A 27,204-nucleotide genomic window follows, 5' to 3' on the forward strand; every position below is an offset into this window, starting at 1 on the left:
AAGTCACACAGGGCAAATTTCCAAAATTTGGCTTGGTCATTAAGGTCTAAAATAGGCTGGTCACTAAGGGGTTAAAGGGAGTCTGTCACCGGAATGCAGCAAATCGTTTATTATAGCCATAACTTTTTTATTTTTCCTTTCACAGAGCTTAATTTTTGCAGGACAAATCATATTTTAGTATGGTATTATGTATTTTTCCTATGATGTACTGGGAAGCTGTAAAAAAAAACAAAAAAAACCCGGAATGGGGTTCAATTGGAGAAAACTGTGTGTGTGTGTGACTTTCTTATAGGCTTAGTTTTTTGGCATTCATTGTGTAGCCAAAATGAAATGTCACCTGTTTTCTGTGTGTTTCCAATGGTACCAAATTTATGTGGTTGGTTTTTTGTTTTTTTTTACAATTTAACTATTTAAAAAAATCCAAAAATTTGAAAAGAAACAAAGATTTTATTTATAACCAACAAGAAAAGGAGTGCGTTTTTAGCTCACCATAGATGCAGTATCACAACAAGATCAACCCCAGGGTGCACGGAGTTTCTTTGGACTTGGGACAGTAGGACAGCAAATTTTTTTATTATGACTTCAGAGAGATGATGACTTTTATTCCTTGTTGAAATTTACTTTTTATTCATACCATTTTGAGGAATGTCTATTATTATGATCACTTTTTATTCAAATTTTTATGGGAAGCGAAACAGGGAAAAAAAAGTTTTAGAGATTTTAACTACGAAAGGGTTTACATTAGGACTTGTGATAGGCCTGTCTGAAAAGATGCGTCTTTAGTTTGCGTTTGAAGATGTAGAAATTGAGTTAGTCTGATTGTCTGGAGTAGAGCATTCCAGAGAAGTGGTGCAACTTAATATACATACCGGTATGTCCTTGCAGTTTTCAACAGCAGCACTTTTCTCTCTGCATTTTTCGTGCAGAAATCAAACGAAAACCACATGAACCCCATTATAGTCTATGGGGTCCGCGGGTTTCCTTAGGTGATTGCTTTTTTTGATTCGGATAGGTTTCCGTTCGGGGGTCCTCAAGCGAACTCCCAGAAGGGAAACCCGAACACAGATGTGCTAGCAGAAAAAGGAACCCATTGAAGTCAATGGATGGCTTTTATTTCAGGGCTGAATCTGACGCAGATTCCACACCAAATTCAGCACCATTTTCCTTCATGAGAAAGCACCCTAAGGCCGGGTTCACACGGAGTATTGTGGCTCGTCGTTTGGTAAGTACATGCCGCGGGATCTTTTGTGGGCCGTATACACTCCCATTGTTTTCAATGGGAGCCGGTACCGTACACGCGGCGATATTTTGCGGCCGTGATTTTGCGGCGGCTGCAAAGAGCTGAAGTCGGTGGAGGTGATAAAAAGGTTGTCTTTAACTGAGTTGGTCAGTCTTCACCTCCTAATAGGACTTATAAAAAGACAACCATGCGGTGCTGATCTATGTTGTTTCCCTAACGTTGGAAGAGGAAAAAGGGCGTTCAAACACAGCTTATCTACCTATTTCCATAGCCCCATAGTTACAGAAACAGCGTAGCTGAATGTGCTACACTGTTTCTGTAGCTCCCATTCACTTCCATGGGAGTATAGGAAACAGAGCAAGGCTGAGGCCCATTTTGTGGAAATGCACCTTTTTTTGCTACAGTTTTTTGAGGCAAAGTCAGGAGTGAGTTGAGCAGAAGGGAGAAATACAATGCCGGGTTGACACGTAGTTTTTTGGACCTTATTTTGATGCGGAATGCGTCAAAATCCGGATAAAAAAAAAATCGCCTCCCATTGAATTCAGCAGGAGCCGGTCATTTCCTTTTTCTGCGAGCGTTTTTTTCCCACTCGTGGAAAAAAGAAGCAAACCTGCCCTTTCTTCTTTCTTGACAATCCCTCCCAACTAGGCCTATTGATTTGGGCCTAAACTGGAGTGGAATGCTGTGACTGTCGGGATCCGCGACAATTGCTTTTGGGACCGGATTTTGATGCGGCTTCCCGCGTCAAATCCGGTCCAAAAAACTCTGTGTGAACCCGGCATTAAAGCTTCCTACATATTTGCCATGCCGTTGGCTCAAAAAACTGCAGCAAAATGTGCAACAATAAAAGCTGCATTTCTGCAACATGGGGCCTCAGCCTAAGGCTAGAGTCAGATGGAGGTAAATCAGCTCCCGAGCCTCGAGCAAGATCGAGAAGGACACTGATTTTTTTTTTCTGCATCCTGCTGCGATCTCTGCCTCCCAATGAAAACAGTGGGAGGCAGATTTGGCCTGGTTCATGCTGTGGATTTGGAGGCAGATTCCTACATGTGAATGTAAAGCAGCGCTGCTCGCCTATTACCGTAAATCCTGTCCTGGTGGTCAGAACTTACCTACAGTTATCCCTTTCTCTGCAGCAATTTGCCAAGATAGGAACAAGGCTAAATTCACGTCTGGATTAGAGATGAGCAAGTAGGTATTCGATAGAATACTACTGAATTCGAAATACTCGTACTTGTTCAAATACTACTCCTATTCGCAGTAAAGATTTGATTCAGAACCAGCATTGATTGGCTGAATGCTATACACTGTATAGCATTCGGCAAATCAACGCTGGTTCTGCAGCAGGCTCTTCTTTGCTAGTCGGGAGAGCTGGCAGCTTGCGTTATGCGGGAGCTGACTTTTTCTCAAAGGAATGCATTGACCAGCATTGATTGACCGAATGCTATACAGTGTACAGCATTCGGCCAATCAACACTGGTTCTGCCGGAGGCTCGTCTGTGAGGAGGCGGAGTCTAAGATCGGACCATAATAGAGACTGCTGTGGTCCGATCTTAGACTCCGCCTCGTCACAGACAAGCCTCCGGCAGAACCAGCGTTGATTGGCAAAATGCTGTACACTGTATAGCATTTGGACAATCAATGCTGGTTCTACAGGACGAGTAAGTTCACATTAGCGCTTGCCTCCCGTTTGGAAGGAGTCCGCAGGAGGACCCCCCTGAACGGAATATCAGTGCAACTGCAAGTGCTGTTCAGTTAAAGCGCACGGTCCCGTTATAGTCTATGGGGTCCGTGCGCTTTAACTGCACAGCGCTCCTCCTAAACACTCTCCTCCTGCTACTCGTGGACTTGGTGATTCTCCTTTAGTCGAATAGTGGTTTCCCCTGAAACAAGCATTTTTTCCCATAGACTGTAATGGGATTCGATATTCGATCGAGTAGTCGAATATTGAGGGTCTACTCGAAACGAATCTCGAATATTTCACTACTCGCTCATCTCTAGTCTGCATCAGAGTCTCCGCCACAGAGACTGTAAGGCTGGTCTTACACGGTCGTAATGTAAGTCTGCAAATGAGGATTTTCAATTGCGGACACATTATATTCAATGTGGCCTCTTACACCACCGGATATTTTATCCATGGTGTGGCCGGGCCGCAACCGTGGTCCGCAATTTATACAACATGTCCGTAATGGCTGTGAATTGCGGCACTGCACGGACTCACCCATACAACTCTATGAGCGAGTGCGGCAGGACACGGACGTCTGCAGAGTCTATGTTGCCAATCAGCAACTAGTGTTGCTGATTGGCATCTTGCGGACCCGTACATCCAATACGGTTGTGTAAGACCAGCCGAAGGGTCCATTCACGGAGTAAATGCGCGCTCATTTTGGCAAAAAACACGTGTAAAGAATACACGTGTAAAAATAAGACTCCCATTGACTTCAATGACATTTTTTACACGTGTAAAAAAATGCGTGTTTTTAGATGTGTTTTTTTTACACGTGTCATTGAAGTCAATGGGAGCCTTATTTTTACACGTGTATTCTTTACATGTGTATTTTGCCAAATTGAGCGCGCGTTTACTCCCTGTGAATGGACCCTAAGAAATTGGTGGAGAGAAAAGTCCTGTATGGAAGACTATACAGTATATTCCATGGGGTCTGCTGGTGTCCACAGCTACCCGCTGTTTTAGTGGTCTGGCTCTCCCCTGGCGGACCTGAATGGCGCAGATGTGAACCTAGTCTAACCCTACGGGAGCCTTCACACGGAGTAAACGCGCGTGTATTTTTGCAAAATACGGGAGCCTTCACACGGAGTAAACGCGTGTGTATTTTTGCAAAATACGGGAGCCTTCACGCGGAGTAAACGTGCGTGTATTTTTACAAAATACACGTGTAAAAATAAGACTCCCATTGACTTCAATGACATTTTACAGGCATATTTTTATACGTGTAAAAAATATCATTGAAGTCAATGAGTCTTATTTTTACACGTGTATTTTGCAAAAATACACGTGAGTTTAGTCAGTGTGAAGGCTCCCTTATTATAATTGTCTCAGTGTTAGATATATGTATATAGTATGTTATATATAAATTAATGTACTGACAGACTGTAATCTATAAAGTGCTGAAATATCTGTCACATCAAAACTACAAATAACCCTGCCAGAGCATGGAAAAGTTAAAAAAAATATGAAAAACTGGTTAAAACTTGTGAAAAACTGTCCCATCCGCCTGCTCGTTGTATCAGGGCACACAGTATTCTGTACCATTCCAATCCCCTGCTATAATCTCCTATGACAACCACACTGTGACGTCACCATGAACCAGTCTATCCAGCCTGTGCCCCATAGTAGCCGGGGGAGGAGAGCTGAGGGGTGGGCAGGCCCGGATAAAGCCGTTGCTACAACTAAAAAGCCTCCGGGCTGACACATTGGCGTCCCTAACACCCGGGCAGGGCAACAGTGGCCCAAAGACTGCAGGACGCGCCCCGGTATATAAGCAGTGCGGGGCACGGGGCAGCGGCATTGTAGTCCGGGAGCCATCGTGGGCGAGCAGAGCCATGGCAGACACTCTGAGGAGGCTCAGCAACAGCGAGACGTGCAAACTGCTGCAGGACAAGCTGGAGGACTGGTACAAGGACTACCATGTGAGTTGTGCACTAGCCATCCTGGGCATAGAGTGTAATACTGCTGGCATGTGCAAGCACACGTATGTGCATGTATATCTGCACCATCTCATGCATATGTGCAGTATACAATCTATTGCATGCAGTGCTGTGGAGGGACAGTGCCGGGTAATGGGATTACTGCTCTTATATCGCAGTATTACTAGAGCCCTGTACACAATCCCGGCCTGTCACTGACTAGGGAAAGCAAGCGGTAACCAAGGACGCTGGCTGTCATGGAGACAGGAACCGAATGCAAGGCAGAACCTACTGCCAGGGCACTGTATAGTCAGCCTGCGCCTTGTAGTGCCCAGAGCAGGAGAGGGGGGACCTGTATAGTCTATAGGGCATAATACTATATACATGCACGCTGCATTACAGTACATATACTATAAAATAATAATAATAATACACTACCACACACACATATCTATCTATCTATCTATCTATCTATCTATCTATCTATCTATCATCTATCTATCTATCTATCTATCTATCTATCTATCTATCTCCTATCTATCTATCTATCTATCTATCTATCTATCTATCTATCTCCTATCTATCTATCTCCTATCTATCTATCTATCTATCTATCTATCTATCTATCTATCATCTATCTATCAATCTATCTATCTATCTATCTATCTATCTCCTATCTATCTATCTATCTATCTATCTATCTATCTATCTATCTATCTATCTATCTATCTCCTATCTATCTATCTATCTATCTCTTATCTATCTATCTATCTCCTATCTATCTATCTATCTATCTATCTATCTATCTATCAATCTATCTATCTATCTATCTATCTCCTATCTATCTATCTATCTATCTATCTATCTATCTATCTATCTATCTATCTCCTATCTATCTATCTATCTCTTATCTATCTATCTATCTCCTATCTATCTATCTATCTATCTATCTATCTATCTATCTCCTATCTATCTATCTATCTATCTATCTATCTCCTATCTATCTATCTATCTATCTATCTATCTATCTATCTATCTCCTATCTATCTATCTATCTATCTATCTATCTATCTATCTATCTATCTCTAAAACATATCATGTCAGTTCAGATGTATATCACATCACATAATCCAGATTTCATTTCATCCACATTGACTACCCCAGGAGCTGACACAAAACCTTGACCTTGAGTTTTGAGGTGATTTGTCAGCGTTGTTGCTCCTTATCAGGGCTGATGATGCTTCACATTTTTGGTGTATTTTATATACATGGATACAAATGTAGCAGAGTTACCCTGAACTTCTGCAATTGGTTAAATTGCTGCAGCAAGATATCTTATCACAGAAGACAACAAAAAACAGGGAAAAGTTATTGAAATATGTTTTTCCACTAACTTTTCATAGTTTTTTCTTGTAGTTTGTGATCAGGTATCACGCTGCAGAAGTTCGGGGTAACGCTGCTACGTGTCTGTATGATAAGATGCTCGCCGCTTGTATAGTCACAAAATGTGCCAGGAAGGGGGCCACACGGTGGCTCAGTGGATAGCACTGCAGCCTTGCAGCGCTGGGTCCTGGCGCTCAAATCCTGCCAAGGGCAAAAAACCATCTGCAAGGAGTTTGTATGTTCTCCCCGTGTTTGCATGGATTTCCATCCCATATTCCAAAAAAGACATACTGATAGGGAAAACTGTACATTGTGAGCTCTATGTGGGGCTCACAATCTACATTTAAAAAAAAAAAAAAAAAATGTGCCAGGAAGTGAAAAAGTGAATAGTCATTTGTGAAGATGTGTCACAGTGTGCATCTCAGTGATGTATTTGGTGCACCTTGAGCTTAGATTTTCTAGTTTTAGGCTGCCTTTATTTAAAGGGGTTCTCCCACCAAAGCAAGTTATGCCATATCCACAGGATAGGAGATAACTGTCAGATCAGTGGGATGTCTGACAGCTGCAGAAAAAAAATGCATTTTTTAGTTTTTTTGCTGCAGTTGTCATTTCCCCTGGGAAAATTATTATGGTGCAAAAAAAAGTGTGCATTTTGTCTTTTTTTGCATTATTTTTTTCTGCAATTTGTTATTGAGATTAAATGAAATCTCTGTAAAACAGATTTTTTTCTGCTTTCTTTCCACAATAGCCAAAAATGCTTTTTCCTGAACATGTGACCCTAAAAAGGGTTGTACGGGCTATGAAAAGTTGATCAGGGCATTCCCTCACTGGATAAGCTTACTTAGTAATGTCTATACTAAGGTCTTCTGTCACCCCCATTCTTAGCCCCCTTGCAGATGACCGCATGAATGGTCAGGGTGCTTTCCAAGATTTTTCCTGCATACTACATTAACCCATTAATTTCTAAGGATCTGGCTGTGAATTACACGGTCACGTGTGCTGGCCAACAGTCAGGACCGCAAAATATGGAACAGGTTCTATTCCTATCTGATTTTGCAGTTCGTATTAATTGAATGAAAGGGGCCACAGAAGCACGGCCGGTGCATGGGCGGCATACTGGTGACATTTGTGTGTCCCTGGTGCGCCGCCAGTGCCGTTCATTCATGGCAGCCGGTTAGCACATGGTCATGTACAACTGCCTTTAGTTTGCAGGTTGGGGCAGCTTCCCAGATGTTTTTGTGTTCAGCCTTCACTTCCGCTGCTCAAGCTGAGTGTCATGTCACTGACTCTGCTTTACCCAGCTCTAGGGCCATAGTCTAGAATGGAGTTTATCATGTGGCCAAGAGCAAGAGTGTCACCCCTTCCCTGCTGCACTCGGAAAATCCAAAAATCACTGCGACAGTGGACCTGCATTTATATTATTAAAGGGGATGTCTGGGGTCTGGGCTTACTTTTTTTATATGATCAATATATGATTGATAGGGAGCTGACACCTTGCCCCCCGGACCAATCATCTGTATGGAGCTACTTCCGGCATCGGCCAGTATACAATACGGGACTGGACGCAGAAAGCTCCGCCCATTGTCCTGTGGCCCAGCGCCTTCATTACAGATCATCTCCTATTGAATTCAATGGAGACGAACTGCAGTCATGGTGCCAGGCTGCAGATGGAGCTTTATGCTTTTGGCCTGTATGGTTTACAGTATGGGCGCCCGTAGCGGCTCTGTCCAGCTGATGAGGCCAGTGTCAGTCCGCTAACAATCACTTATTTATGAAGAACCCCTTTAAGTAACCTGATGCACTAATGAGCGCTCTACCCTATCTAACCCCTTTAACGTGCCATTGCTTTTTATCTTTCAATAATAAATAACACAATTGTGAGTCCTACAAAAAAATGCAGTTTTAGATGTGACTTTCAATCTAAGTATTATAACCTGTGATAGAACTGCGGGAATAAGCCCCTAATATTGGCTTAGGCCAGGGCCCCATGGGACGTAAACGCCGCGATTTGCAAAATCGCAGCGTTTTACAGTGCAAGCAAAGGGGATGGGATTCATGCGAATCCCATCCCCACTTTGCAGAAGAAATCGCAGCGCGGACACGCTGTGATTTGCAAAACCGTTGCGGCTTTGCAAATCGCAGCATGTCAATTATATCTACGGAAACGCCGGCGGCTTTCCCGTAGATATAATGAGAAGAGAAAGTCCGCGGAGGAAAACTCTGTGAACTTTCTCTTCAAAGCGCTGCGGAAAGAACCGCAATGCATTCACGTAGCGGTTCTTGCGCTGCGATTACGGCCCGTGGGCCCTTAGCCTTAGAAAGTTTTATTCTCGAATCCAAAAAACGTGCAGTGCTTTTGCAGTTTTTGTTCCTAAGTCAGTTACTATGGCACCAGCCTAACATGGCATCACAATGACCCAGGCACGTCATCGCTCCTTATTCACCCCCCACCCATTCACCAATCTGTAGACTGTAAGGAGAAAAGCTCTGCTAGCCTATAAAGCATTAGGGAGATACCTTTCTATGTGGCAGCATACTAGTTTTTGGGCTGTAGCATCTGCAGAGATAGGTTTTTTTTTTTTTTGTTTTTTTTTTGTGAGCCCCACACAGAGCTCACAATGTACATTTTCCCTATCAGTATGTCTTTGGAATATGGGATGGAAATCCATGCAAACACGGGGAGAACATACAAACTCCTTGCAGATGTTTTTTTGCCCTTGGCGGGATTTGAACACCAGGACTCCAGCGCTGCAAGGCTACAGTGCTAACCACTGAGCCACCGTGTGGCCCCTTGCAGAGATAGTTTTGAGCTTTACTTTATTACTTTATTTACCCACTACTGTTTTATTTTAGCTCTACTCAAATGTTAATGGGCCCAGCTTGCCCTACCCTGGGCTTTCTCCCTGGGAATGAAGGGATTCATTTTGCTATACCTAAGTGAATGACTTGTTCCCCAATTCCTTTATGGTCTAGGGTGCTGAAGGGGTTAATAATAAATCCCATACAGAGAACATATTTTGCTTAGGTACTCTCAGTTCTATTATCTGTGCAGGAGATCCAGAACTTGTACGCTATTGGGAGTCCTTGAGGAATAGAGTTACATTGGTCAAGGGCACATGCCAATATAACTGCAGTACCTTGGCACCTTCACCATTGAGTGGGCAGGACTGCAGCTGGTCCCAATCTCGACCACAGCGGCACCAGAGGCAGTCGGAAAAGCTGATCGGTATGGGGATTGGGTGTTGGCTTTCCAATGATTAGGTTCTGATGGCCCTACCCTGCTGTGCTTGGAAAATCCAAAAATTGCAGTGACTGGGGACCTGCATTTATATTCTTATATTATTTAAGGGGTTATCTGGACTTATTTTTTTCTGACTAGTAAACGCTGTCGGGGCCTGCAAAATCCTTTTACGGTATAGGGCTATTAAAGGGTTAATATCTGCCTTTTCCGTGGTCTGGGGTATAGAAAGGATAACATTTCATACCTGGTGGTCATAGAGATCAGATCATGGAAAGACTGTGTTGTTGTGATAGAGACGTCTTACGGCTTGTACTCGGATCTACTTTCAGCAGATGTGTGATGCGGATGTATACATATACACTCACTGACTCATTATACTTATGCATGGGAAGAATATGCAAATCTGACTTCCATTATGTAATTAGTAAGTCAGTGCCTCAGTCATGCACACCAATAGAGGGCGCTCACTGAGAATGTGCAAGTCTATTTTCCATGATGTAATTAGGAAGAGAGCGTCTCAGTCATGCAACCCATCATGCACATCCTCAGTGAGCGCCCTCTATTGGTGTGCATGACTGAGGCACTGGCTTCCTAATTACATCATGGAAGTCAGATTTGCATATTCTTCCCATGATCCTTTGCACAGTGGAGCGCCTATGGCTTAATAAGACTCCACACACCTAAATGGTGGTCTCTCCCTATGGAGTGACGTTATCCCCCCAACCCTATACTTATGCACTCACTGATTCTGTTGGAAACCTGCAGACATACATAGTTAAATAAATAAATTGATGTTTTTCACATAAGTTTAAAGAAATGGATAAACCACAGACAGCACATGATCCAGAAATAATGACCGTGCCTATAGAGCAGGGGTCTCAAAAACTGTGTGCCCTGGTGGCACTGAGGCTGTAATCTGTAACCCGTTGCCTCTTCCCTGGTTCGCCTGGACCAGCAGAACTGGGCAGAAAAGAACCCCCAACTCAAATCTAAAGCTTTCCGATCTTGTACGCCGCAGACCTACAATCTACAAGCTTGGGGCAGCTCCAGTGTACTTACCTACAACACTCCGCTCTCCGCCACCTCCTGCTTTCTTGTGACATATGTGTGCCTGGAACAGGGGAAGAGAGCACATCTGGAAGTAATGAGGGGAGTACTGGCTGGGGACACAATGAATTAGAATAAGATGGTTAGAGAAAATCTTTAAAACTCTGCAGAACTTTTAATTACTTATATTTGCAAAAATGTTTAAGTTTTTCTTATCTACAAATATAGATATTGTTATGTTCATGGGGATAACCCTTTTAGAGTAAGTTCACATGGCAGAAAGTGAAGAGGAAATTCCTCTTCACTTTCCACCGCCAGCTTTTTCGGATGGCTGGTTGCAACGGGATGCAGTGCATCAGTATTCCGTCACGCTGTAAATGGGCCTAATCATTAGGGAGTCTTAAGCTCCGGATGCCGTGGTTGACTCAGCCCTGGAATCCGTGTGAAGATAGGTCATGTTGCATTTTTTTCCCACTAGCTGAAAAAAAACGCTAGTGGAAAAAAACTGCGAGTGACTCCCATTGAAATGAATGGGAGGCGTTTTTTCAGGCGGATTTTGAGTCAAAATCTGCCTGCGAAAAACTCTTTGTAAACATACCCTAAAAGGGGTTGTACTGTTATGCACACTTATATTCTATCCACAGGACAGGGCAGGGGATAAGTGTCTGGGTTCTACAGTGATAAGTAGGAAGGGAGACCAAAAGTCTTCCTAAAGCATCCCTGTGAATGAAGCGTCAGTGTGCTTGTATGATTTGTGCTCCATTCATTTCTATGGAGATGCAGGTGCTGCCGAAGTCCTGGCAAGCAAATTGAAATGAATGGATTGCTGGTTATGTAAGTATACTGGAACTTCATTCACAAAGTGGCTTTAGGGGAATTTTCGATCCCTTGTCCAACTGATCACTAGGGGAGCTGGCATTTGGTCTCTCCACCAATCGGCCCCTTATCGCCTGTCTTTTTTGCCGCTAGCAGAAAAAAGAAACAAGCTGCCCTTTCTTCAGGTGGATTCTGCAGCTGAATAAGCCGTGGCATCTGCCTCGCAGCAACACACTGCGGACTAGGCCCATTCATTTTGGCCTAATCCGGAGAAGAAAGCCGCGACAGAATATGCACAAATACCAAAGCAAGTTATGACCTATCCACAGATCTGACCACTGAAATCCCCAGTGATCTCTGAAAAGGGATCCTCCTTCCCCATATTAATGGTTTGGGAAATTGCATATGCACTTTGGCGCTGCATTCATTCTCTGTGAGACTACTGTAGATCGGAATCAGTCTCTAGAAGCCCCATAGTGAATGAATGGAACGGCAATGGGCATTAATCATATTTTGCTTTGGTAGTATTAACCCTTTAAGTAATTACCGTAAAGAGATTTTGTAGGTTATGTAAACTATAAGGGAGCCTTCACCCAGAGTAAATGCGTGTGTATTTTTGCTAAATATACGTGTAAAAATAAGACTCCCATTGACTTCAATGACATTTTACAAGCGTATTTTTACACGTGTAAAAAATATCAATAGTCAATAGGAGTCTCATTTTTCCATGTGTATTTTGCCAAAATACACGCGTGTTTACTCCGTGTGAAAAAGCCCTCAAGGCTCCCTAAAATAGGTTTAAAGCCCCACACTGGCCAGTTTTATTATCCTCTAGCCCTGTAATACAGGACATACTAATGTACAGTGAATGATGAGACCACTCAGCCATCTTATCATTCACAACAGGTCCTCTGGCTGGTCACGTGATCCACCTCAAAAAACGCCTCACAACTCTCTCATTCCTTTCAGTGGCAGACAGGCATGTCATGTTCTGTGAAAAAAATTACTAAAAATTACAGGTTTTTTTTTTTAAAAAAAAAGAAAAGCGTCATGACTTATTTTCTGTCGGCTTGCAAAGTCCATTAAAATGAATGGTGGTGGAGAAATAAGCGTACGATGGTTTTTGGTGCGAATTTTCAAAAAAAGTGACGCAGGAATTAAAAGTTGGCTGAGACTACTGATGTTGGCAGAACTGTCTGATAGAGATGAGTGAACACTGTTCGGATCAGCCGTTCCGAACAGCACGCTCCCATAGAAATGAATGGAAGCAGCTGGCACGGCGACCGGCCGCCGGCAAAGTGTACGTGCCAGGTGCTTCCATTCATTTCTATGGGAGCGTGCTGTTCGGAACGGCTGATCCGAACAGTGTTCGCTCATCTCTACTGTCTGACAATATTTTTGGGGACTCCTAGCGTTACCCCTTTGGATTAGATGTTAGGTGATAGAAAGATTGGTCATGTTGTAATTCAGCATGGCCAAGCCTTCATTCCTGCAGGAGATAAGCGATAGGTCTGGCACTGGCCGCCTCTGTCCTCAATGAAGACAATCTTACCTTCTTGACCGCAGCAGCTATGTCGTGTGTATAGCCGGCTTATCAGTAAGTACTGACGTTTCTTACTATAAGGAAACAGCTTATAGTAAACCCAGCCAGTCTTTATTGTCTTTCTGTCTTTTGCTTGCTGACATGAATGGACTTGCAGCCGCTTGCTTGCTTTTGATCTGATTCTCGTTGTTACTGTAAACAGAGATAGAGCCAGGTCGCTGCCACTTTCTATGGATGATCTGTCAAAGCCATTCAGAATGGTTGCCACGCAATGTAATGGCCACGCTAGGAGAAACCACATGTTTAAGTGTAAACATAGATAAGAAAAGTATTTGCCCCTTATAGAGGTCTTCATTGATTGCACATTTCATAAATGCCATTTGTAAGATAATACAATGGGAACTTGCAATATAACTTGCAATATACAGTTGCATAATATTGAAACATTTACTTCTATAATATTTTCCGAATTAGTAAAAAACCTGCAATGGCCACCCATGCCATATTTGATGCCACAACAGGGCAGGGACAGAGTTTGACTAATGCTTGCCATAAACTTTAGGTTGCTGTCTGCTTGTTCGGTTGACCCCTTAGGCACATATATGGCGTCTTTGGCGAGGGAGCCATTGTACTAGGTAGTGTGGAGTAAATCTCTCCCGTACTATTCTGCTACAGCTTTTCTTGAGGACATGTTTGATCCTTCTTTTTACTGTCAAGATAGGACACCCCATGCACGTTACATGTTGGCTGGTTCTGCCCGAATAGGCAGGTTTTTGTTCCTAGGACAAGTCATCAATGTGAGATTGGTGGGGTCAAACATGCAGAACCCTCACAGATCAGCTGATAGAACGGGCTGCGGTATTTGAACAAATGCTGTGGCTTCATCACTGCTTACCATGCATTGTACAATGGCTATGGATATGCTGTCACTGACCTGAGAACCACGTCTTCGATCCACCCATCGCCAGTTGTGGGCGATATATAGCGGTTGCTGCATGGTGCAAGTGTTGCACATTGATGGTCTATCACAAGTATTGGTCATCTGTAACATAATCCCAAGAAACCTGTTTCATTTCTACCATATTCCTGTTTTGTGTTACATGCTTAAAGCCATTAGAGTAAAGGCTCCTATGTACAGCCATTCTACAGCTTTATTTTGTATTGAACCATAATAAGGCTGCCATAGAGATCTAGTATATCATTCCTCTACATGTCTCTTATTTCAAAGGGGCACGCTCCATACATATGGAATCCACAGGAGCCCTACCACCTCCTTGCACTCCCATAGAAGCTCCGTGTACAGTACTATGTTATATCCATAGAGGATCCCTAGTTATGTAACATATTAGTAGGTTTATGTCCATGAACTGCTCTTGCTGCATATTCTTCATTGGCTTCAGTTCACACAAATATATCTTATTTCTGCATTTACAGATTAATTCATGTGATCGAAATCTGAACACTTGCTGCGAACTTCTTGAACTGAATTCAAGAATCCAGGGACAACTGTTCACAATCCTCAACTTCACAGCAAGAGAAGGTAAGGAGCTGAAAGAAACTTCATTACTAGAGATGAGCGAGTACTATTCGAAACTCCTGTTTCGAATAGCACACACCCATAGGAATGAATGGACGCAGCCGGCACGCAGGGGGTTAAGCGGCTGGCTGCCGGCAAAGTCGGCGTGCCAGCCGCTTCCATTCCTTTTTATGGGTGCGTGCTATTCGAAACGGCCGTTTCAAATAGTACTCACTCATCTCTATTCATTACACATCGGGGGAAACAGTCCAATAGCTGGTGCGCACCATTACGCCACTTGAGAGCAGCCATCTTACCCCTCGTTTACATCTGCGCTGGTATTCCATCCAGGGAACTGTAAATGTCTACTGCTTCCACAGCCCAGGTAACCCCTTGTTCACATCTGTGTTGTATTTTGTTCATGGGAATGTCCGCATGGGGACCCCCCCGAATGGAATACCAAATGCAATTGCAAGCGGTGTGCAGTGAAAGCACACGGACCCCATACACTATAATGGGGTCCATGTGCTTGCCGCCAGATCTCCGCACAGAACGTGCGGACAGGAAAGTGGTTCACAATCTACTTTTCTGTCCGCATGATTCGTACGGGCAGGACCCCATTTAGTCTATGGGGTCCATGTGCTTTCACTGCACACCGCTTGCAATTGCGTTGGGTATTCCATTCGGGGGGTCCTCATGTGGACACTCCAATGAACAAAATACAACACAGATGTGAACGAGGGGTTACCTGGGTTGTGGAACCAGTAGACATTTACAGGCAACTGGAAATAACATAAAAAATACATGTTGATTTCTATGGGAGAGTGTTGTGGACATGCTCTGTGATTGCTCACGTCTGTTAATAGAGCCACCATTTCCTTATTACACATTGTTTTAATTCTTATAACACTTGTGCTTTGACCTTTCCAAACAAAGATATCATTTTTTTTATCCACGTTATAACCTATTTTCTTCTCTTGAAGGTGGTCAGTACGCAGGAGTTGAAACACTTAAGAGTCGCTTTCTGCCATGGCTTGGCACCTGCTTCTCCAACTCTTCCTGCGCCGACAGCAGCTTCGCTCTTCTCCAGGTGAATCACTATTATCATTGGTGCAGAGTAACAACTCATTCATAAAACCAATAATAACATTTAGTTCACAGGTGTACTCTATGGCGGTATTTTATTAATATTACATTATGTTTTCTATAATGCTAGAAGTATTTTGAAAAAGTGACATTTTAGAGGATAATTGATAAAAACGTTACATCTCTTGTTATTGCCTGCTATAGCTGCACAATACTTATTTTTTATTTTTTTTTTACTTTTGCTAAATGAGTCTCAAGATGAATTTATAGCTAAATCTATGTCCACGTCTTTCACTTTTTTTTTAGGACATTTCGTGTCCTCATGAATGTGCGGTTTTATATACCACTAGAAAGCCGACAGTGCGCACTTTCCCGGTATGTGCCCCAGTGGTGGAGATATCAATGCTGTTAATTTCGGCACCTATATCTCCCCACTGTCAGGAGTTTTTATCTCACAACCTAGCGCCATCGCACCAATATCTCCACCACTGGGGCACATAATGGGAAAGCTGACGGCGCGCTGAATTCAGAGTACTGTCGGCTTTCTATCAGTGTATAAAACTGCACATTCCTCAGGACATGAAAGTCTGTATTTTTTATACATATTTGTAAGTTAATACTAAAAGTGGGTCCAGAACATGGAACAGGTGCAGATCGTTCCATTATAGTTTCCTTTGGTTCTGGCCTATAAATACTCATACATAATATTGACCAAAATATTGCATTGGGCTCCAGTAGGTCTCCTGCAGTATTTGTGGTGGCTGTGATGTAATTCAACTGAAGATTCATCTGAGAAATCCACCTTCTGCCACTTTTCCAGCGTCCATCCGTTTAGCAGGCTGTGGGCCTTTAATTGCCTTTTGTTTAGTGATGGCTTCTGGGCACTGACTCCACCATGGAGGACATTTCGAGACAGAATCCTATAAACTGTTCTAGTTGACACAGGGACTTGAGGTGACCAAGCCTGTTGGGGCTCTGCTGCAGTGTAAGAGGGGATGGCTTTTGATTTTCTAACCAACAAACGTTCCTCCTGAGCCGTTGTCTTGCGGGGTCTGATGGACCTGGGCTTGTCAAAAACATCTCCAGTCTGGTCAAATCTTTTTTTAATTCTTTGTACTTGACTCTGAGACACATTAAAGGTGCAGCCACCTCTGCAGTGGATCTGGTCTTCAACCTCTTGATAATCAAGGCTTTGGTCACAGGGTTGATTTTTGGCATGTTGTCCGAGGTGAAGTTGCAGTTGAAGTGAAGGTCTGGGGTGCTGGAGTTCTTCTTATACACACCCGCTAATTAACCGATCAATTAGTGAGCACCGGCGAGGCTGTACACTAGGATTGGGGGCATCACATGACAAGGTGACAAAACTTTTGTCTTGCCAAAATCTGACCTTTCTGTGATCATTAAATGATCAATATTTCGCCATTGAAGCCAATTTATTTTCTTAATAAAAAACACATTTGGGAGGGTTTCAGCTTTCATAGGAGTCATTTCTAAAACCAATGGAGGAATCTAAAGTCAGGTTATAAGCTTTTGATTCCACAATATGGATAAGCGACAGAACTTTTGTCAGGGACTATATTCTGATACCTCTGTGGCATTTAGGCCGTGTGCACACGACTAATTGTACAGGCTGAAGCTCTTCCATTGGAGATTTGATCCTCCGTTCTGATGATTATAGAGCAGGTCCTGTACTGCACCGTAACATCGTAATGGAATGGACCCCCCTTATTAAAGTCAATGGGGAACGGAGGGCACTTACTTGACAGTTGGATGTCATCCTAGTCTCATTCGACTGCATTTGGCTATAAAATTTGATGTAGGCGATGGTTATTTTTTTTAGAGTAATATACAGTACAGTGGCTTAACATGGCCCCAGGCTGTTTTAACTTGGACATAAAGACCATGTCCTGCAACTGCTCAGACTTTAAATTTGGGAAATCTTTGCTTGAGAAACTAAATGGATTTACTTTATGTTTCAGGAATCTCTGGAGAGGGACAAACGAATGAGGGAATTGTCATCCTCTCATGATAAAGAACTGCACAAGTTGGAGGCTCAGTTAGCGTCTACACGGATGGAGCTGAACTCCGTGAGACAAGAGTACGTTATCACACTATTTTGTTGTCTCTTCTTCACTGTTTCTAGCACAGTTGGAATTCTATTTCTCTAGTCCCCGCCATTCCCAAACAATCAGTGCTGTTAGTTTCAGCACACAATATGCTAATTAGGCTCTCTACTGTCAAGTAGGTGGCTCCTGGGTTACGGCAGACAGACAGGGACCACCCACCTGACAGTGGAGAGTCTAATTAGCATATTGGGAGCTGAAAGTAACAGTACTAATTACTCCATAGGGAACTAGAGAAATAGTTCTAACTGCAGTGGAATCAGCAGCTCAGCGACCATTACAGTTTATGGAGGTGGTGAAAAGTCTTCTTTAGGCCGAGGCCCCACTGGGCGAAAACGCCGTGATTTCTCCGCTGCGGGAAAAATCGCGGCATTGTACAGTGCAGGCAAAGTGGATGGGATTCATACGAATCCCATTCTCACTTTGCAGAAAAGATTGCAGCGCAGACACGCCGTTGCGGCTTTGCAAATCACAGCATGTCAATTATATCTACGGAAACGCCGCCAGCTTTCCCGTAGATTTAATGTTAAGAGAAAGTCCCGCAGAGGAAATCTCTGTGAACTTTCTCTTCAAAGTGCTGCGGAAAGAACCGCAATGCGTTCACGCAGCGGTTCTTTCCGCAGCGCTTTAGTGCTGCAGAGACGCCCAATGGAGACTTAGCCTTAATATTATGATTTAAGAGATTCAGTGGTAAGAAATATTTCACTCTTTTTTCTCCATAGCCTTCTTGAAGCTCGATTGGAACTTGAGGAAACCAAAACCAAGTCTGCAACTACTCTTCTAGCCTCCGAGGATGAGATACTGCAGCTGAGAGCAGAGTAAGAGAAACTCGCCACAATTTTTGTCATATTTGTATGGGCATCTTTATTGCTCTACATAGATTTGTCATGAGAGACTACAAGGCTGAGGCTCCACGTGGTGGAAAAGCAGCTTTTTTTGTTGCAGATTTTGCCGCGGTTTTTTGAGCCAAAGCCTGGAGTGGCTTGAACAGAAGGGAAAAGTATAAGAACTTCCTACATATTTTTCCCATTCCTTTTGTAGCCATTCTTGACTTTGGCTCAGAAAAACGTAGCAAAATCTGCAACAAAAAAATCAGCTTTTCCACAACATGGGGCATAAACCTAAATGTGATTTTTTTTTTTTTTCTTTCTTTCAGTCTGAGGGCAGCTCATGAGAAACTTGAACTAAGGAAACTAGACACAGAGGAGGATTATCAGCGCCAGGTACGACTGCTGAAGGACGAGATCTCCATTTTATCAGCTGAAAAGAGTATACTACATGGAAGGTAAGCGGGACACTGAGCTTGGTAGTTGAATTTGCTCATTCTTTTCAGACCAGAATAAATAGTCTTCCTTGACTTCCAGTTGTAGTTTATTGCATAGGGCTGATGTCTTGCTGGCGAAAAAGACACAGCAATTAAAGGCAATATATTATAAGTCTAGCGGCAATAGGTTGCTTTGCAAAAAGGCTGGCAAAAAATAGCTTGCTCTAAAAACCCTTTATAAATAATACACTGAATACTGGATTTGAGCCCACTATTGACAGCCAATTTATACAAGTGCACATAGTAGCTGATGTGAGGGGCAAAGTGGAATTGGACTACGTATCCAACCCGTAAACCTAAAGCAATTGTCCAGCCAGATATTTTAGCATTGTTGTGAAATACTAGAAGTCAGGTCTAGAGATGAGCGAGTGCTATTCGAAACGGCCGTTACAAATAGCACGTACCCATAGGAATGAATGGATGCAGCCGGCACGCAGGGAGTTAAGCGGCCGGCCGCCAGCAAAGTCTGCGTGCCAACTGCGTCCATTCATTCCTATGGGTGCATGCTATTCGAAACAGCTGTTTCGAATAGTACTTGCTCATCTCTAGTCAGGTCTATATTAAATCTTGTTCACATGACAGATTTTCACAGCCATGTGCTGTCCATTTCTTGGGCTTTTTCATCGATCCCTCAATTGACTAAAATCTATGAAGTATCCATGAAAGCTGATTCCAATCGTCTGTGTGAAAAATACTTTATCACAGCCAAGTGCATGGTACATTGTTGCCTGAATAAGCATACCGCTCCCTTTCCACGCCGGTTCCAATGCTTTCCAGTCCCTTAATTTCCTATTTCTGTATCATGTCCTCCAGGAAGTGACATCACCATATGGTTCTGTATCATGTCCTCCAGGAAGTGACATCACCACATGGTTCTGTATCATGGCCTCCAGGAAGTGACATCACCACATGGTTCTGTATGGCCTCCAGGAAGTGACATCACCACATGGATATGTGACCACTGCCGCCAGTCACTGGAAGTGGTCACAGCATTGTCCTCAGTGGTGTTGATAGTGATTGGCTCCTCCGGTCACATGTCTATCACAACATTTGCTGAAAGCTAGAATACCAGTGGGCAACCGGGAAGTGTCAGAATTTGAATATTGGGATAAGATGGATATTAGGTCTTTTATTTTTTTTAGCTCTTTTATTATTTTATACCATTCTTGAAAAATATTTCCATTGCTGGGCAAACCCTTTAAATTATTTATTGGGAGCTGTAATGAAACAATAGTGATGATGAGCACTGCAGTCATCAGATGTATGATCCTATATGGAAACAGAACTAGAATTGTTTTATTGTAATACTAACGTCAGGAGGTGAATCTTAAAGAGGCTCTAGCATTGGGAAAAGTCATTTTTAACTCATCACATCCTTGCATAGGCTTTAGAAAGGCTATTCCACACCTACCTTTAGTATGTAGATTGTCTGAGTGGTTTCTGAATAAGTCCGTTTTTATTCATATGCTAATTAGACTGGGTGCATGATGCATCGTGCACCCTCTTTGCTATTGTTTTCCTATTGAGGCTGCTGCTGCTGATGACTCAGCTTCCTGTTTGCACACACATAGGAGATAATAGCAGAGACGAGTGCTGCTGGGAACTTCCTGTGCTGGCTGGAAGCTCATTAGCATATGAATAAAAACGGACTTAATCACAAACCACTGAGGCAATTTACATACTAAAGGTAGGTGTGGAATAGACTTTCTAAAGCCTATGCAAGGATGTGATTAGTTAAGAATGACTTTTCCCAGTGATAGAGCCCCTTTAAGGTGAATAAAAAGATGAATCAAGGATGTTCTAATATAGTTACCATCCACGTGTATATATACATATATATTCATGTTGCAGGCTTTCCAGAAGCCGTTCTCCTAGTCCAATCCGCCACTCCAGCAGGTCGGCCAGTCCATTTACCAGAAGCGAGTCACCTACCACTGCTCAGCTCACCAATTCCTCTCGCCACAGTCGGCTGATATCTCGTTTTAATGACATCTATGCCAACGATCGCCTAGATGCGCAGAACTTACTGAGACGTTACATTGAAGACCTGGAGATGGTGCAGAGGATCATTTTCATAGCTACTGTGGTAGGTGACGATTCAGATACATCTCAGGATGGATTTATGGCAATATCAAGTTTTAAAAAAATAACATTTACCTTTCTATTGTACGCAGGAGTCTTTCCATGCTGCCAAAATGGCGTTCAGACAGTTTAAACTGCGAGTACGAAAGTCCTTGTCTCCATCTCACATGGGACCAGAATCCTTGGAAGATGCCGTGATAGACTATATTGTCCGCAATTTGGATCTCTATGATGTTCAGTCAAGTGTTAACGTATGACTTTCCTTTTAAAAAAAATATTGCATGGGGCGGCCTATGATACACGCAGTATATATTATGGCCTACGACTTCTGAATAGTGATGAGCGAGTCGTATTCATTGAACACCTCACCGGCATAGGAATGCGTGTAATCGGCCGAACACCAAGGGGTTAAACGCTTTGAAGATTCGATGCGTTTAACCCCTTGGTGTTCGGCCGATTACACGCATTCCTATGCCGGTGAGGTGTTCGACGAATACGACTCGCTCATCACTACTTCTGAATGATTAACCACTTCAGGACCAGACTATTTTTCCTGGTTCAATAGCTGATGCATTTTTGTGGTTATTCCATACATGCGGTTTTGTGGGTTGTACCGTATATACTCGAGTATAAGCCGACTCGAATATAAGCCGACCCCCTAATTTTACCACAAAAAACTGGGAAAACTTATTGACTCGAGTATAAGCCTGTATGCCGGGTCTGTTACTACGGTATTACTGTAATGACTCGAATATAAGCCGAGGCGGACTTTTTCAGCACAAAAACTGTGCTGAAAAACTCAGCTTATACTCGAGTATATACGGTATTTTTTTTTTCCTTTGGGTAATTTAAGTAATTTTTTTTGTGACTAATAGGGCTTTATTTTTCTGTTTTTATTTTCCCATGTTTTTTCTTTGTTTTAATATCTGAGAAAATATAAACCAAAAGGGAGATGTGTCTGTTTTTCACATTTTTCATGTTTTTTTTTTTTTTTTTTTTTTTTTTTTTAAAGCAAAAAGTGCTATTCAAAACAAAATCTAAATATTAAGATGATTGTAATTTTACATTTCACATTTTATTGTAGGAGGTGATCAGTGCAATGAATGTCAATCCTAAAATCTCATTCCCCGCTGAGGTGGACTTCATTCTGATCAGTAGCTTTATCCGGGAAGTGTGTCGGGTCGCCTTTGCCATGCAAACCCTTGAGGCCCCATTGGACATTGCATTTGCCGTCGACGGAGAATTATTTAGTGAAACCAAGTAAGGAAAAGTCTAAGGAGTGAAATCCTATTATTTTAAAGGGCCTCTACCATTAAAACTTTTTTTTTTGTGTGGATAAGACGTCGGAATAGTCTTTAGGAAGGCTATTCGTCTCTTACCTTTAGACGTGGTCTCCGCCACGCCGTTCCTTAGCGATTTTTACCGGTATGTAAATGAGTTTTCTCGCAGCGATGGGGGCGGGCCCTAGCACTCAAACAGCAATGGGGCCGTCCCCACCACTGTTAGAGAAGTGTCTCCAGCGCCACCTCCTTCTTCGTCCGCCGCGTCATCTTTAATGTCTTCTTCCAGCACAGGCTCATAACTTCTAGCAGAGCAGAGCAGACTGCGCAGGTGCACAGGACACAGGAAAATGGCTGCTAACAATACTGTGCAAGCGGCCATTTTCCCGTGACCTGTGCGCCTTCGCAGTCTGCTCTGCCCAAGGCCCGAGGCTTAGCGCCTCATTCTGGTTTATATAAGGGGCTACCCCAAGAGCTATGAGGTCCATGGGCTCAAGTTGTTCATATGTACAGGGGCTGTCTTTATGAGCCAGCTATCCCATCTCAACCATTCATTGCTGAGACCTGAATAGCTGGCCGCAGGTCTGTGCCACCAGGCCTGGACTTACAGTTATGGTTGTGTTACTTTATGCTGTTCATCTAACTACAATAGACGTGAATAGGAGGAACAGAAACAGTGTAGCACATTCAGCAATGCTGTTTTCACAACTGTGAAGCTACAGAAACAGTGTAGCTCATCTCACCTCTATGTGTGTTATGGAAACAGTGTGTAGCAGCACCACTCGGCTCTTTCCATAAGTCGCACCATAGTGGACAGGACTGGCAGCCAACTATAGAATAAAGGTATAACTCATAGCTTCTGAGCTGTAATGGACAATGTGTAGCGGGGCTCCCATCTACCATATGTATTATTATAATAATTTTACAATGTTTTTTTTTTTTTTTGCATTTAGATATCGTCGAACCTATGACTCTGAGCTCACTGCTCCATTGGTCTTTTACCATGTGTGGCCAACTCTGATGGAAAGTGATGTTGTTGTTGTGAAGGGAGAAGCTGTAACAAAGAGAGGCGCTCTTGTAAGTCTAAAGTCTTCTTCAACATCCATTCTTAGCTTCTTCACGCATCTTTTACAGTGAACTTGTATATAGTACTCCTTATGTATAAATCATACAAGGTAAAGAGTAGACGTTAGAGATGAGCGAACAGTAAAATGTTCGATATTCGTTTCGAGTAGCCCCTCAATATTCGACTACTCGAATCGAATATCAAACCCTATTATAGTCTATGGGGGGAAAATGCTCGTGTCAGGGGTAGGCAACGTTCGATCAAATTATACTTACCAAGTCCACGAGTGAGGGTCGGGCTGGATCCTCCGAGAAGTCTTCTCCGTGCAGCGTCCCTGCGGCGTCTTCAGGGCTCTGAATTCACTCTGCCAGGCATCGGGCCTGGGCAGAGCCGAATGCAGAGAAGACTTCTAAAGGTAGGAGAAGAACCAGCGATGATTGGCCGACTGTATAGCATTCGGCCAATCAATGCTGGTTCTGCATTGAACTTTTACATTCGATCAGCGAGTAGGTACTCGATCGAGTACGAGTATTTCGAATACCGTAGTATTCGATCGAATACCTACTCGATCGAGTACTACTCGCTCATCTCTAGTAGACAGTACTGAACTTTCATTATAAGTATAGAACATCTGAATTAGTGATATGTGTTATAGCCTGAGTACTGTTTATAACAGTTGCAACCTTCAGCACTCTATCTGTTGTAAAACTACAACTCCCAGCATGCACACTTGCTCTGCTGTTCTTGGAACTCCCATGGAAGTGAATGGAGCAAGTTGGGAGTTGTAGTTTCACAGCAGTGCCGACGGTTGCAGAGCCCTGGTTTATAATATATTTATACACTGAAGATCTATGTATATAACTATGGGATATATGTGAAATCACAGATTCTTGCATAAATTACTTTCAGTGGAGTCCCCGCAAGAGCAGAAGTAGAAGTTGTAGCCCTCTACGTTCTCGATCAGTCAGCCCAGGCAGGACCTTGGTAAGTACCCGAACTCACCACTGCACAGGTACATTGTAAAGAGATTATTTACTTACCTGCATTTAATCGGTGCTCTTAATTTCTTAATAGTTAGGGGTCATTTACACCTAGGAAGTTATTGCTGATTCTGCCACAATAACTCGCGGCAGAATCAGCGCTGATAAAAAGACTCCCATTGAGTTCAATGTGTTCTGCGCAGAAGACGGAACCCATTGAACTCAATGGGAGTCTTTTTATCAGAGCTGTCATCGTGGCAGAATCAGCGCCGTTTTCCTCTGTTTGAATGGACCCTTAGCCTCAAAGCTCAGCGTCATTGCAGTACTCTCGTGACAGTACACTTCTACAGCCTTGTATAGTAAGGAAGGCGTCCGCACTGCCCAGCGATGGCTCTGAGCTCTGAAGCGGGCTCCTCTGACGGTGCAGTGATTTCAGTAGCTGAAACTAACGGCACTGCTACCTCTGCAATGGGGGAAGATGTCGGCAAAACTGGAAGTTCACTGAATTCATCAGCTTTGTTATGGTCTATAATACTCCCGACCTTAGAGGACATGAATGGTCCTCTTTAAGATAAATTTCGTGATCCACTCTACAGTGTTAAAAACACTGTGTTACAGGCCAAAATGCCCACACTTGTCATGGGACACGGAAGCTTTACTTAAGTTGACCATACACATTAGATGAATATCAACCTGGCCTCACGATGCTAATATGCTAATTTATTTACAGGCATCCAGAAGTCGCAGCCCGTCTCCACGAAGAAGTGGAACACCAAGTAAGTTAAATCGTAGTCAGCGTCTTGAGCTGTCTATGTTAAGCACATAAAGATGCAGCGGCAGCGATATGAAGGAGACGAACGTCTTGCTGGAATGAGGATATACCCAATAAATCAAAATAAAAACTAAAAACATAGTTTTTTTATTATCTTTATTTGTAGCAGGGATATATGTGAATATTCATGCAGGTAAAAAACAAAGATTTAATGCTAGAATCTGTGAAGAATGTCAGAGATGAAGAATGACCAACTGAGCATATTGTCATGGCCACAAACCGATGTAGTAATGCAGATACGGATATGAATATGAACTTGCAAGTTCAATGGGGTCGGGCCTGATTTGCCTACAGACATCTGATAATACCAATATAGTGTTGGCTAGGATTGCAGAGCAGAGCTGGAGTACTTGTGACTGTAGGCAAATCTGGAAAATCGTGCCCGCCTCCATTGCACTTGCCGACTGATTTACATATCCATAAAAATGATGATTTTATCAGTTTACGGCCACAATAGGTATGCTTCTGCTCCCATTAAACACACCTACTAAGCACTCTTTTTGGTTTGATATTTTGAACAGGATAGATTCCTTCTAAATTCATAGTAGAAGCAATGTAATGGCGGGTTCACACCTGCGCCCGGTCTCCGCTTTGTCAGTTTCTGTCTTCTGCCCAAGAAACTGGACAGGAGATGGAAACCCAGCAGTCAGTGTCCGCCCGGGAGCGTCTTCTGGTCTCCAAGGCGAAATGTTTTTTTTTTAACCAGTATGTCCGACTTTGTGTCCGGGTAAAAAAAAAACGGTTTTGCTGCGAAGAGGCAGAAGACACTCACAGGCGGTCACTTTGCAAACCCATTCAAGTGAATGGGTTTGAAAACTGACTGCTGGTTTTCGTCTCCTGTCCAGTTTCTCAGGCAGAAGACGGAAACCTGAAAAACAGACTGGGCGCAGGTGTGAACCCGCCCTAACTCACCGATCCTTGCTGCTTCCAATCCACTGATGTCCGGTTTCCCTGTCAACACACAGGAAATGTTACAAGTAGGGTTGAGCCGTTCTTGAAATTTCAGGATTGTTTTTAAAAATCCGATTACCAATCATTTTCCATTCGAACCTGATCCCGATCTCAATGCAAATCAATGGGATTTTTTAAATAATCGGAGATCGGATCTTAAAAACAATCCTATTCACTGCACAGCATGTAGTCCAAAAATGTATTCAATTTTTGGACCCCATGCTGCGTAGTGATTAACCCCAGTCGGTCATCGCTTCGACCAGTGAGTGACTGAACAGATACCTAGAAAGTAGCGTGCTCCAGTGTGAGGACATGTGTGAAATGTGTCCTATAGATAATTCCCATACGTTTTCTCCTTTAGGATTCTAAATGGCTTTGTGTGTGAAATGTGTCCATCCTGAATCGGTCAACGTCAGTGGTGCTTCATATGTTCTCCAAAGTACCTCAGACCTTCATTGTCAAAATGTGAATGACTATTTAGTTAGCGGATGTTTATAGTGTGTTTTATTACTATATTGTGAACATTACTAATGTACTTTATATTGATTTTGTAAGAGAATTCTAATAATAATGTGCGTTTCATGATCGGTATGGTGTGTAGTGCAGGATCGGGTGGGGATGGTGTCTTATCATGTGGTTAGAGAAAGGGGCTAAGCAGAATCTAAGGGATTGTGGAAGCAAATGTGTCAGAAATGAGTCCGTCAGACTGAAAATAAAGAACTATTTTGCCTACAGTCCATACGTATGTGTGATGACATGTGACATTTTGTTAAATAAATGCAAAATACAGTACAGCAGTGAAACAATGCACAATAGTCTGGACCATTATCATCATGTCTGTTGTGGTCACCTCTAAAATCATCAGTGTCAACTCATCTACGGTTTACAGAATCCAGGAACATTGCTAATATCTAATGAATCCTACAGTAAATGGACTACCAAGCCATCCTCGGTACCGGGTATATGATTTTAGTAACAGTAATTCATATTCTGTATCAAGTCTCAAGCCATGAAATATTACAAAACTACCACACCTTGACACCAGGCCC

General features: G+C 43.0%; 1 protein-coding gene across 2 annotated transcripts; it reads left to right on the forward strand.

The window, feature by feature from the left end:
• The first annotated feature begins 4,759 nt into the window (after window positions 1–4,759).
• SPATA18 (spermatogenesis associated 18) lies at window positions 4,760–26,836 on the forward strand. Of its 2 annotated transcripts, XM_075266486.1 has the most exons (13): window positions 4,760–4,888; window positions 14,350–14,455; window positions 15,415–15,521; window positions 17,497–17,615; window positions 18,363–18,458; window positions 18,797–18,925; window positions 20,816–21,050; window positions 21,139–21,297; window positions 22,131–22,306; window positions 23,280–23,403; window positions 24,302–24,376; window positions 25,103–25,148; window positions 26,517–26,836. In XM_075266486.1, exons 1-13 carry the CDS (start codon window positions 4,802–4,804, stop codon window positions 26,522–26,524), a joined length of 1,467 nt encoding a protein of 488 aa, XP_075122587.1. In that variant the 5' UTR covers window positions 4,760–4,801; the 3' UTR covers window positions 26,525–26,836. The 2 variants fall into 2 exon arrangements, with proteins under 2 accessions (XP_075122587.1, XP_075122579.1); XM_075266478.1 differs by lacking the exon at window positions 26,517–26,836 and having other exon boundaries at window positions 25,103–25,226.
• The last annotated feature ends 368 nt before the right edge of the window (window positions 26,837–27,204 follow it).

This window comes from Leptodactylus fuscus, chromosome 1, assembly GCF_031893055.1.
Source record: "Leptodactylus fuscus isolate aLepFus1 chromosome 1, aLepFus1.hap2, whole genome shotgun sequence".
Taxonomy (NCBI): Eukaryota; Metazoa; Chordata; class Amphibia; order Anura; family Leptodactylidae; genus Leptodactylus; species Leptodactylus fuscus.

Excerpts from the sequence above, each read along its gene's own strand:
- SPATA18 (XM_075266478.1), top strand. The coding sequence starts at position 4,802 with ATGGCAGACACTCTGAGGAGGCTCAGCAACAGCGAGACGTGCAAACTG. Across the intron at positions 14,456-15,414 it reads CAACTTCACAGCAAGAGAAG|GTGGTCAGTACGCAGGAGTT; the intron begins GTAAGGAGCTGA and ends CTTCTCTTGAAG. Across the intron at positions 23,404-24,301 it reads TAACAAAGAGAGGCGCTCTT|TGGAGTCCCCGCAAGAGCAG; the intron begins GTAAGTCTAAAG and ends AATTACTTTCAG.